Source organism: Nanorana parkeri, unplaced genomic scaffold (genome assembly GCF_000935625.1).
Source record: "Nanorana parkeri isolate BGI_ZX_2015 unplaced genomic scaffold, ASM93562v1 scaffold922, whole genome shotgun sequence".
NCBI lineage: Eukaryota > Metazoa > Chordata > Amphibia > Anura > Dicroglossidae > Nanorana > Nanorana parkeri.
This window is the reverse complement of record NW_017307190.1, coordinates 435052-447629: the sequence shown is the minus strand read 5'-3', so window position 1 is coordinate 447629 and position 12578 is coordinate 435052. Positions and strand designations below refer to the sequence as shown.

At 44.1% G+C, this 12578-nt stretch overlaps 1 protein-coding gene across 1 annotated transcript; it reads right to left on the bottom strand.

The window, feature by feature from the left end:
- Positions 1 to 1440: 1440 nt before the first annotated feature.
- Positions 1441 to 8605, bottom strand: MRPL43 (mitochondrial ribosomal protein L43). The gene is made up of 3 exons (XM_018566159.1): positions 8435 to 8605; positions 4224 to 4330; positions 1441 to 1704 (listed from the first exon to the last, which is right to left on the bottom strand). The coding sequence occupies exons 1-3, from the start codon at positions 8563 to 8565 to the stop codon at positions 1472 to 1474; spliced, it is 471 nt and encodes a 156-aa protein (XP_018421661.1). The 5' UTR covers positions 8566 to 8605; the 3' UTR covers positions 1441 to 1471.
- Between the last annotated feature and the right edge of the window lie 3973 nt (positions 8606 to 12578).

The window sequence follows — 12578 nt, the reverse complement described above, 5'->3', positions numbered from 1 at the left end:
TAGTTTTAAAAGAGAACTATGGGGTGTTTGTTTTTCCCCCACCGGTCACTTAAGGGTCACAGGAGGACATATACTAGCGTCCTCCCATGACCCAAAGCTCAGTATATCGTGAGCTACTGCTTGTGGTATACTGAGACTGCAAAAGCCAGGATGGATCCTGACAATGCTGTCGAGATCCAGCTGCTTGAATTACAGCTGGCTATGCCTATCTAGAGGTGGAGCCGGCTGTGCCCCCTCCACGGCTGTGCCCCCTCCACTTAGTGCTCGGTGATTACTACAAAAAAAAAAAAAAAAAAAACAGTACTCGAGACCGAAACGTCTGTGCATCCCTATAAAATATTTTCAAACATGAAAAATATCTTTATATAACAATGTATAAAACAATCATGTTTACATCACTTTATCACTACTAATCCCCTATAGTCTTTCAGCCACTTGCTGTCTACATCCACTCACAACACATCATTGCACTGGACTGGCTGCTGACTGGTGGACCAAGCCTGAGCAAAGTGTGTTGGAAAGACTGCTTGTACTCACCACAAGGGAAGCATATACCTGGGTCACAGTGCAGGCGCACTATCGGTAGACAGTTGTCACTCTGTAACAGTGCTCACATTCATCAGTTATTCTTTTATTAAATGCTGCATATTTATAGAGTTTGAATCAACCTTTGAGCTCGTCTTAGAATGGTAGAGCTTTTATGAATTTGTACTGGTTAAGTTTTTAGATTGATCTAAAATTGCTGATTATCTCTGTTCAATGGTGTAACTGCTTATATTGGGTCATGTTTGGGTGGCCCAGCTAGTGTGTCCTGTTCTGATATCAGGCAGTGCAATGTACAATTCAAGCTGCTTTGCTAAAGAAGCTGAAAGACAGCTGAAGAAAGAAAAATGACAGGCAGGGGGCTGACCCTTTTGGTTTGAGTTGTCCTAAGAAACATAAGCCTGAAAAAGTTTTGGCTGGAAGGTGAATGCTCGCACAGCAGGAGCAGATGATTTGCATCAGAAAATCTATATTACAATTTTTTTTTTCCAGATAATGGCTTAAAAATGAATACTATGCAACAGACATTGTGAAAATTTTAATATTGATACATGAAAAAACTCATTATTGCAAGTACAAAAGAACAGGACTGTAAAGTTCTACACCATTTCAACCTTTAGTCCAAGCTGTATAGAAGTAGACAGGCCGGCTCTCTCTCCTTGAGAACTGTAGGCATTGTGACATCTCTGTATGTCCTTGTATCACGGTGCTACCAGAACCTGCTGTGATCTGCCCAACCTCGTCAAAAGCTCCTGTATACACAGTGATGTCCCCAAAAGTGGAAAACCTCTATATGTATCAACATGCTTCTTGCTGTTTCCATCCCGGTGTAACCCTGCCCAGTCTAAAGTTTAAAATCAGAATCATACGTGTAAGGATTGGACCGTGTATGGACACTTCTAGACCAGAGAGATAGACAAGACAATATTTATGGTTGGGATTTGGTCTGTTGGCTGAAAGCATCAAACACTTGCATGTTGATAGAAGATGGTTTGTTGGTGAAAGGATGCCATTGTCCCTGAATGCTAGGGTTGTCTGTGTGTTGAGGCTTCCTGATACGGATGATTTCCAGACCTGACTGGTCGGCCATCTTCTGAACCAATTGTGCTATTTGCTCTGCAGTTTTGCTGTTAATGGCTTCTTCTTTGACAGTCCCATTCACTGAAGGAAGGAACAAAAGTATTTAATATTCATTTAGACTCGCTGCTAAAACTATCAATAGCCAAATATGTCAGAGTCTTGAAATAAAATTTTATACCCAAGGCATCAGATTTAAACGTTCAGATTCCCACTGTCGTTTTCCTTTGCAAGTTTAAAGTGACATTAAACCCTCAGATTTTTTAACATAAACCAATACTGTAATGTGTACCTTACTGTAATCCATGGTAGTTTCCCTTCTCTTTGCTGCTCTTCCTTTTAAATCCTCATGTCTTCTCATGCTTGGGGAGAACTTCCCTCTGAGTGCCTCTTCCTGTAGTGCTGGCTCAGGTTACAAGCCTATACACAGACACCGTGTATCCATTCCTGAGACAAGGCAGTCTGCTGCAAAACAGAAGTTCTGCCCAGCATGAGAAGAGATACAGATTTAATAGGAAGAGCAGCAAAGAGAAGGCAAACCACCACGGATTACAGTAAAGGCACACATTACACTATTGTTTTATGTTAAAAAATCTGAGGGTTTAATGTCACTTTAAGTCTAGTTGGTTGCCACAATGCAGTCGGTTTACATTTAAAGAGCTACCTCTCCTTGATCATTCTATTCCATTCTGTTGACAGAGTTCAAGGTGTTCTGTGAATGGAAAAGGGGAGAGGAGGGATGGGTAAATGATATGATCTCTCCTTGTACATTCACAGAATGCCTTGAACTCTGAACAGAATGCAAGGGATGAGAAAAGGGAGTGCAAATGACAGGATCCCTTCACTGTATGAGAGCTGGAAGAAGAGCACTGCCTGTAGTTTTTGGGATGAGAGAAGCTATGATTTATACAGTAAACAGCCGCAATCCATACCTAGGACAATCACCATTAGAGGTCATTTGCTTAATCTGTGGTGTGTGCACACTGGCGTTCCACTTTGTTATGGGAATTCTCACTTATGATTAAAGGTTAAAAAAAATAGGCTTGTTTAAAGGGGAGGGGAGATGAATACTTATGGTTGACCTTGGGTATATTTATACATATAAGATTTGGACAGTGACCTGTTTATCTCAATGGCCACACAGAGGACAGGGAAAGGGGGTTGTTTATGGAGAAAAGAACATTTGACCACTAGTACATGGAAAAAAAAAAAACAACTTAACAGTTGGGATGAATAACCAGTAGAACTTATCCTGCGGATTGCAAAATGTTTGGATAAGGAGAGCGTGGTACTGTTCTAATCAATGGACCTTATCCCCCGAGTGGCAAAATTGTCAATTAAAGCACAGGACTGATTCTTGAAACTGCTAGGATTTAGGAGACAGAACTTGATTGACAATTATCGCCCCTACACTCCACCTCCTAAAACTCACTAATGACTTGCTAACAGCTAAAAACAATGGCCACTACTCCTTAGTGCGGCTATTAGACCTTTCTGCTGCTTTTGACACTGTTGACCACCCACTGCTCCTCAAAAAACTCCACTCGCTTGGCCTACAAGACTCTGCTCTCATGGTTCTCCTCCTACCTAAGCTCTCTTTTAGTGTAACCTACAAATCTACATCTTCCTCTCCTCTTCCCCTTTCTGTTGGGGTCCCCCAAGGCTCTGTCCTTTGGACCCCTTCTCTCTACACCCCCTCTCTTGGTCAGTTAATCACCTCACATGGCTTCCATTACCATCTCTACGTATCACAAACGGAGATATCAGTCTGGATGTCACAACATTTCTTAAAGCTCAATCTTTCAAAAACTGAGCTTATGGTATTTCCTCCCCCCCACACACCCTCCCCAAGCGTCTCGATCATGATTGAGAACACAACTATACAACCCCCCCCCCCATGCCAAGGTGCTAGGTGTCATCCTTTATTCAGACCTCACCTTTCTTCCCCACATCCAATCCCTATCCAAATCCTGCCATCTTGATCGCACCAGACTGCAGGCACAATGAGCCATGCGAGCGATCGCATTGCGGCTGGAGGGCATGGCTATGGTGCCATTCACTTCAATGGCCCCGCCCACTTCTGCCCAACAAAAAAGTGAGCCGCCCACAATGCAAGGCAGTGTGTTCCGGCCAGAACGCACTGCATATTGTGTGAACGAGGCCTAACCGTCCCCTATGCTCCTCCCAAGACCTGCTCTCTAGCTCCCTTGTCAACTCATCCCATGCTTGCCTCGAGGACTTCTCTAGAGACTCTCCCATTCTTTGGAACTCTTTACCCCAACCTGTCCGTCTATCTCCCACTCTGACTGCATTTAGGCGATCCCTCAAACTCACCTCTTCAGGGAAGCCTATCCCACCTCACCCTAACCACTGAAATATCACTTTCTCAAACAATTCATCCCCACACAGCTACCTCCTCATGTATCACTTTCCCCTCCCTTTTAGATTGTAAGCCCTCAGGGGCAGGGCCCCCCTTACCATCTTGTCCTGAATAGTGATATTAATGTCTCCCTTATATTGTAAAGCGCTGTGCAAACTGTTGGCGCTATATAATCCTGTATAATAATAATAACCTAAATAAATGATCGATTACTAATACTTACAGTATTCCCCCACCAGTTTGGGGACTCTGCATGGCTTGGGATTCACATACAGAACAACGCTGGGGTTCTGCTTGGCAAAATCAATGACCTTTTCTTCAATAAATTCCCTGAAAATCAGAAGTAGAGAAAAGAGCATTAAATGGGTTTTACTATTCCACCTAAAGATTTATCCAGACCCTCTGAACTTCTTCAATGTAAACAAATTACGTTCTTGAAGCACAATTTCAGTATGCAGCAAATATCTTACAAGTCACCCCCTCCCTCCCAACACTGCATTCACACATAGAAACACTATACCATTCAGTACACTGTTAACTGCAGAGTTCCACACTTCTGTGTGCAGGGGGGAGCACTGTGCGGATAAATCTCTTATCTAAAAATGAAACAAGATGCTACTAAAGGTGTTTGTATTACACTGCAGACACTGAAATCTGAGCAACATTCCAACTTCTGCAGAGGAATTCTTGAATCCTACGATTCAGTGTACACAGGGAGGGGGCAGGATCTACAGCTAACCCCTTCTCATCCAGATGAAACTGGCTCTATGGAAGTTTAGTACACCACACAGGACCCTACCCACTTGCCTGCTCCATCTCCCTGCTAGAGTTCACCTGGGTAAGCTTTAGTGCCTGTTCACACGACGTCCGTTTTCTGTGCTGACCTGATCCGTACGCTGCTGCACTCAAAATGCATCCCAATGTATCCCTATGTGTTTTATGGGCTACAGTTCTCACGTGCGCAGTCCGTTCAGCTTACGACAGAAAAATACTGCATATCACATTTTGTACGGTCAGGAAACGCAAACGCGTCAAAAACGCGCTGCAGCTAACATACTAACAGCCCCACTTTTACTGGAACGCATCAAAAATGTGGCCAAAACGCACTGCATCAGTAGCACCACGTCTGCAGATCCGGACCTGAAACTCATGTGAACAGGCCCTTAAGGTGGCCATACACTCTACATCGTACGAAAAACCGATCGCGTACGATAATCGTGCAGTGTATGGGCACCTTTAGAGTCGTCGCCTGCCTGGAACACTTGTCTCATAGGGCAACAAAGTGGGGCAGTATAACTTGTTGGGTGTGCTGTAAGCAGATACGGTCACTTTGCCTTGTGACCCAAGGCCTAGATCGACTACAACACTTGGGCTTTTGTTTCCTTGAAATGGGATTTGTATTTTTATACAAGTCTACGGTTATGAAAAACTTGCTTTCTAGCAGGTCAGACAGAGGTTAACTGCAGGTCAGGTGCATCTGCCAATGAATTTTGAATGATCTTGGCACTGTCTCAGACTGATGACATCAACACGAACCCAAAGCCCATCGCCACAGACCCTAGTGCAGCACCTCGTCTAAGGACTGGCAAGCTGAAATATATTGAAGCCACGGCAGAATGATCATTTACAGAGCGCACTGGGTGTTGTGTGCAAGGTAAGAGTTTTATACTTTGCAGCTGCCATCTGCATAATGATTATTTACACCTCCAGTAAAGTCTGTAAATGATCATTCTGCCCTTGTGCGTTATTTGTACGGCGATTGGTTCATTAAAGATATTTGTTTTTCTGTGGCTTTAATGCTGAACCTTTTCCCCCACACTTGTAGTAAATCCTCTCCTGTGTAGTAACTGATTACTCTCAAATTCCCTGCAGTCTTGCATTTCCACAATTGTTACACCACACTGGACAGTTTACTCTTCACTTGCTATTTAAATTAGGGATGCACCGATACGGAGTATTTGGGCGAGTACTCTCCCTCTCCCAAATGCTCCAATGCCTAGCCTGATACTTGAGCTTCCGGTATCAGGAAGCCGGGCACCGAGTCCTTACACAGCGCCCTGCTTCCTGATACCGGAAGCTCATGGTGACAAGGGAGCATAGAGCTGGCTTCCCGGGTAATCAGGAAGCCGGACAGCATGCCATTATACGCCCCTCTGCTTTCCGATTGGCCAGGAAGACGGCTGCATGCTCCCTCATCTCCAGGTGACGAGGGAGCATGAAGCCGGCTGTCTGACCAATCAGGAAGCCGGACGCCATTTATTGCCCGGCTTCCTGATTGGCCAGCTTCTTGACCAATCAGGATGGCGATCAACATGTCATTACATGGCGCCCGGATTTCTGATTGGCCAGAAAGCCAGCTCCATGCTTTCTTGTCACCTGGTGACGAGGAAGCATGGAAACACCATCCCTGCTAATCGGGAAGCCAGGTGGCAAGTCATTGCACGCCACCTGGCTTCCTTAATGGGACTATCTGTATCAGCGTGTACTGGAAAAAAAAAAAATCGGTACTCAATACCGAAAAATTGGTATCGGTGCATCCCTAATTTACAGTTATTGAAATGTGACAAAAAGACATTTCATTCATCTGTATATACCCCCCATGTGTTGTGCTGCATAACAATGAAGAGATACTGCTTTTTTTATACAATGTACTTCAAGGCAGCAACACAATGGGGGAACAATTGTTTTCTATGTGCCCTTGATTGAGCCTGTGCTGGTCAATGGGAATCCTGGTGTGAATGAGCCCCCAAGTCCTTGTTCACATTCTAGGCATTTTGTAGCGCAAAGGGCTAAGCCTCACAACACTCAACCAATGAAAATCCATTGTTTTCAATGGCCCCTGTTCACACCTGAGCGTCCCATTGCCAGCAGCAAGCCGCCTGTTGCTGGAATAAGTACACGAGCTACTTTTCTGCAGATTTCTCCACTTTTGGCCCCATAGACATCAATGAAAATGCCTGTAAGCCAGCGACACAAGCGGTTTCACACATTTTTGAGCGCGTAGTCATCCATTTGTCAAACAAGAGCCAACCATCCTATTGGCATAAAAAAACACAAAAAACTAGGGAACAAAATGGAGGTGAGGACAAGCTGAAAACCACGCAAAACGCTAAAGGCGCATTGACGCACAGAAATGCTTACAAAGAAAGCCTGAAACACTGATGCTTAGGTGTGAACGCACATGGACACTGCAGGTCAGAGAGAGCAATCCTACAAGAAGTGACACATTCTGCTTTTTTATACAATTACTCATGATCTCCCTGCTCACATGGCTCTGCTTTTTTTAGCATGTTTTGGGTCACATTTCTCATGCCTGATTTTTTGTTCTGGCCAATGAAGGTGAAATACAGTATAAGTTGTTAGGGGTTGGGGGCTTGTTCTCATGCACTACGACACACAAAAGGGCATGTTACATATATTTTTTCATGAGCTCCCATTGAAGTCTATGGGGATCCATCACCAAAAGAAGAACCTGCATCAGAGGTGTGAATAAGTCCAACAGAAAATATTGGGATTCCTTTTTGTCATGCGGACAGCTGAAGCACTACACATAGTGAGGAGTGTGTGAACCCAATCCACCTGTGATTGACCTCTACCCCCATCCTGTGTGGGAAGGTCTACAAAACAGAATGGGCCAGGGGTAGGTGTCAGTCACAGTTTTGGTTGGGGGGGGATCAGGTGAAGTGTCAACAAGGACTAAATGTTATAGTAGAGGGATAGGCAACCTCGGCTTTCCAGCTGTTGTGGAACTACAAGTCCCATGAGGAATTGCAGTTCTCCGACAGTCACAGGCCTGGCTCCAAGAGGAAGAGGCATGATGGGATTTGTATTTTTTGGCAAAGCTGGAGTTCTAAGGTTACCCCTATTATATAGAATGTTGGACTCATTGATTTGGACGCTCTGTGACCTGCGTTGCAATGTATGATATACAGGTGAAACTCGAATAATTAGAATATCGTGCAAAGTTCATTTATTTCACTAATGCAACTTAAAAGGTGAAACTAATATATGAGAGAGACTCATTACATGCAAAGCAAGATAGTTCAAGCCGTGATTTGTCATAATTGTGATGATTATGGCTTACAGCTCATGAAAACCCCAAGAACCCCAAATCCACAACCTCAAAAAAGTAGATTACTACATGCAATCAATAAAACAAGGATTGTACATAGAACAATATCGGACCTCTGAAAAGTACAAGCATGCATATGTACTCAGTACTTGGTTTGGGCCCCTTTTGCAGCACTTACTGCAATTACTTTTGCACGATATTCTAATTATTCGCGTTTCACCTGTATATTCTGGGCACAGAAGTAATTATAAAGCCCAGTAGATTCATACACTGCCGTGCACAGAATGATACGATATATACACACATTATACACACACACACTGTTAACCCTTTGACACTATGCACTGCAGATGGCGGGTTACCTGGCTCCTCGGGAGGGCTGGGCGTCCTTGCTGAAGGTAAGGGTGAGTCTCTTCAGCTGGCACACGTACCTGCCCACCCCATTGCGCAGAACACTCTGCAGGAAGCGGCTGGGGGTCCCTCGGGCTGTCATGGTTTTCGAGCGTGTGTCTGTATCAGGGGTGACCCCACCACCACTAACAACCCGGATGTCACTCCATCGCCATCTTATCTGTGGGCAAAGTCGCAACTTCCTCCAGTGTGAAGCACAAGAAGTCCCGAAGACGTCACACGTCTGCGTGCACGCTCCCGCCTCTCAGACACGCACTGCGCATGTTCTGTGTTCTACACACCTCTCTGGCGGTCCCGGAGAGGTTACACTGGAGTTGTGTGCTGTGCTCAGTGTATTGGAGCAGAAAAGATTCAATAATGTTCTTTTATTATCTCAGTGAACTAAAACCTTGATGGGGACAAATTACATTTGGCACGTGTATGTTTTAACTTCAAATGACTGTATCTGCTCCATTTATAGAGGACCATATAGCCCCCACCCTAAAAATGTCCTAAGAGAAAACTATTATTAAAGGTAATCATTTAACACCATCAATGTATGTAGTGCTTTACGTTATATGAACTCACATCCATCCCTTCCCTCAAGGAGTTCACAATATAAGGTCCTTAGCTTTGTAATGTACCTTAGATTTCACCTTCTGTCTGCTGCCTGTAGACAGAGATGTAAATAGAAGATCCCAGGAAAGTGAAAGGTCCCCAATCTCACAAGCAGGTGCTCCAGCCCTGTACAGGAGTATATTCTCATGGGATTTGGGATCCACTAGAAGGATCATCGACATCACCGACACCCAGGACAGCGTAAAAGAAGAAGAGATGGAGGGTGGATGTCCCCCCCATGTTTAATTTTATTGGTCTTGGGAAGTGCCTTTTATTTATTTGGGGGGAGGGGGGCAAGGAAAAATACAATATACCCACACTCTAACTTCTGCTGCACTCTCCTAGGCAAGGCTGGAGTTGATAAATCTTTAAATCGTCTAGTAGATCCTGGGAAAGCAACTCCTGCGAGAACCGCTCTGTACAATGACGGATCATCCTCTCACATGATGTGGGATCTTTCACTTTTCCAGGATCCTGCAGTACAGCCAAATGATGTGACCAGTGCGTACAGGAAGCAGCCGGAAGCCAGGGTGTCAGGCAGCATTTCTCAACCTTTTTTTTTTAGTCACAGCACCCACAAAATCTTGCGGCACCCCAGTCTAAAATGTCATATTTTAAATGGGTCAACAGACTACCTTCCTTACCTGGAAATCAAACCGGCCCCATCCTAATCAGACACTGTAGACCGCTAACTATCCTGGGATGTTCTTGAAGCTTTCGGGCTTACTTAAAATATGGACTACCTACCACCTCTCATGGCTGGGCAGGATAGCGGCAGTGCAAATGTCCTTTTTACCCAAACTCTTGTACCTATTCCGGGTCTTACCGATTGCGATCCCTTCTTCGACTTTCGGTCTGTACTGACACAAGTCTTCCGCTTTATTTGGAAATCTAAACATCCAGGGTCCCACGACAAACCCTTTACCTTCGGAAGTCCCAGATCTCTCGAAATATTACCTGGCTGCCCAGGTTGGGAACCTCACCAAGTATCATGCCACAAATGAAACCTCATGCTGGGTGGACATTGAGCAATCACTTTTTAAACCGACCTCAGTCGCCAATCTTCTTTGGCTGTCCCCCAAGCAGACCTCCTCTGCCTAACCCAATTACCTACTTCTCTCTGGGACAGGATTAAAGTGAAAGCTGGTTTAGTTTCCCTCACCTACCCCTACTATCCTTCCTGCACAACCCTTTCTTCCCCCCAGCTTATTCCAATCCCTCCTGTTTTGCTGCATGGTCTACACAAGACCTCAGGAGGTCCCAAACTGAATCTGGTGTGAAACCTTTCCCTTACTTATGAGAGAAATATCATCTCCCTCCTGGGGAGCTTTTGCGTTACCTCCAGATTAAGATTGAAGAAAATAGGTCACCAGCACTCCATAAGTTAAAATGAATGAGTCCTTTTAATGGACAATGATGTCACAGAAATCCAACATGAGCCGACGTTTCGGGGCCACACAGGGTCCCTTCTTCAAGGCAAGAGATGTGACCACATCTCTTGCCTTGAAGAAGGGACCCTGTGTGGCCCCAAAACGTCGGCTCATGTTGGATTTCTGTGACATCATTGTCCATTAAAAGGACTCATTCATTTTAACTTATGGAGTGCTGGTGACCTATTTTCTTCAATCTTGTGTTTTGCACGGTGCCATCCGTGAAGTTACTTCGAGCACCATTTATTTGATTGTTGGGCGGGACTGCTGAAAGGTGTGCGGAGGGCACCTCCATCAATTGCACCTCCAGATTAAGAACTTTATTACTAAACAGGCTTCGCAATTCACTTCTAGGAAACTATCCTCCTTTGAGCGGATCTGCCGAAATAACCCCCATGCCATCTCTCTATAATCTTTTCTTCCTTACTCCCTTGGGCGCTGCTCCTCCCTCTTATGTTCAAAAACGGGAAAGTGACCTTGGGTCACCCCTGGATGAAGACATGTGGCAACAGTCCTGGTCAAGTACAAAATGCAGCTTGCACTATGCAGGAAATGAATTACAATTGTATGCTTTGCTGGTACATGCTATCCAATCATGTGGCCATTTCAATTTACAGTGCTCACCGTTATGCTTTAGGGGTTGCAAGGACCTTGGTACCTTTTTCCATGTGTGGTGGCAGTGCCTGATAGCCTCAGCTTTTTGAGATTGTATTTTTTCGCTTACTCTATATTGCATATGCCATTTGTGAAAGACCCTAACTTTGTAAGCCGGAAGACCTTCCCTCCACTGCGCTTTAACTCTCTCCACATTTTGACTGCAGTAAAACAGGAGATAGCAAAGTCTTGGCTACCCAATACTTTGATCACCTCCAGTGTCAAACGGGTAATATCACATAAGAAGCGACGGTGCAAACTGATAGTACCATGCGTAAATTTGGTCCCCTTGGGTCAGGTAATACTTACCCTCTGACTTCTTACATTGTAACTACACACATTGGATACTCAATTTAGGTTTTTGCCCCTTTCCCCAACACACTTTCCCCCTATATATGTGCATCCAGTTATCAGGACTTGCTACTATTTATGCTTGCACCGATCAGCCTAGGTTTTACAGCTGCTCCAATCACAACAGATGCTACACAATCTGGGTGTCTGCCTTAGATCCCGATGTTGATCAGTCAACACTGCTGTGCAGGTCCACCTATGTTCCCTTTGTACTCCTGTTAGGATTATTGGCATACCCAGCATTCAGCTGGGCCCTGAATGCTCCAAACTTATCACATTTCTATGCATTAGTCTTTAGATTGTTCTTTGATTTGGTCCTGGCAACCTGTAATTCTATTATTGTATCTTTGCATATTTACAGTGTTTATCCTATATGCGCTGTTTCATATTTTGTGTTCAGTAATTTCTCAATTGAAACGAAAAAATGCTGGTGGCAGTGTGTCGCTTTTACTAAGGTTAGGGTTTCTTGGCTTCTTAATGGTATCAGTTTCTACTTTCTTCTGTTTCTTTGTAATGTTAGGAGAGGCTGTGAGGGGTGAAAAGGTTACAATTCCTGGCTTCTCTGTTGTATGTTAATGAAAAAAAACAATCCTCAAATTTCGGCCCTTAGTCTTTCTATAAGGACAGATAACTTTGAAGGTGCTCAGAAAAAATGGATTTAGACTTTTTGCCACAAAACAGCTAAAAAAAAGGTAATACTTTTTTTTCTATTATTTTTTTCGTTGTGCCGTGTGAAGTGCTATTTCCAAATGTGTCTGTAAAAGTGTAAACAAAACATTAAAAAGCCCACCATTGCTTAACTCTTTCTGCAAATTCAAGCTTGATCCAATACCTTGGAGTTAGTGACCCAGAACAAGGCAGAATATCAGAGCAAATGTAGGAATCAGTGATTTTATAATGGCAGGAAACTAGTATTTTCAGAAGGTCTTCCAATTGGGACACTTGTTCCCGTAACTAAAAAGGGGATATCCATCACATAGCAAAGATAAGTCACTTCCTGTACATCGACAGGACATGAAGTAGTCAAATTGAGACAGATTGCAAAAAAAAAAAAAAAACTGAC

Excerpts from the sequence above, each read along its gene's own strand:
- MRPL43 (XM_018566159.1), bottom strand. The coding sequence starts at position 8,565 with ATGACAGCCCGAGGGACCCCCAGCCGCTTCCTGCAGAGTGTTCTGCGC. Across the intron at positions 4,331-8,434 it reads CAGCCCTCCCGAGGAGCCAG|GGAATTTATTGAAGAAAAGG; the intron begins GTAACCCGCCAT and ends TCTGATTTTCAG. Across the intron at positions 1,705-4,223 it reads CAAACTGGTGGGGGAATACT|TGAATGGGACTGTCAAAGAA; the intron begins GTAAGTATTAGT and ends TCCTTCCTTCAG.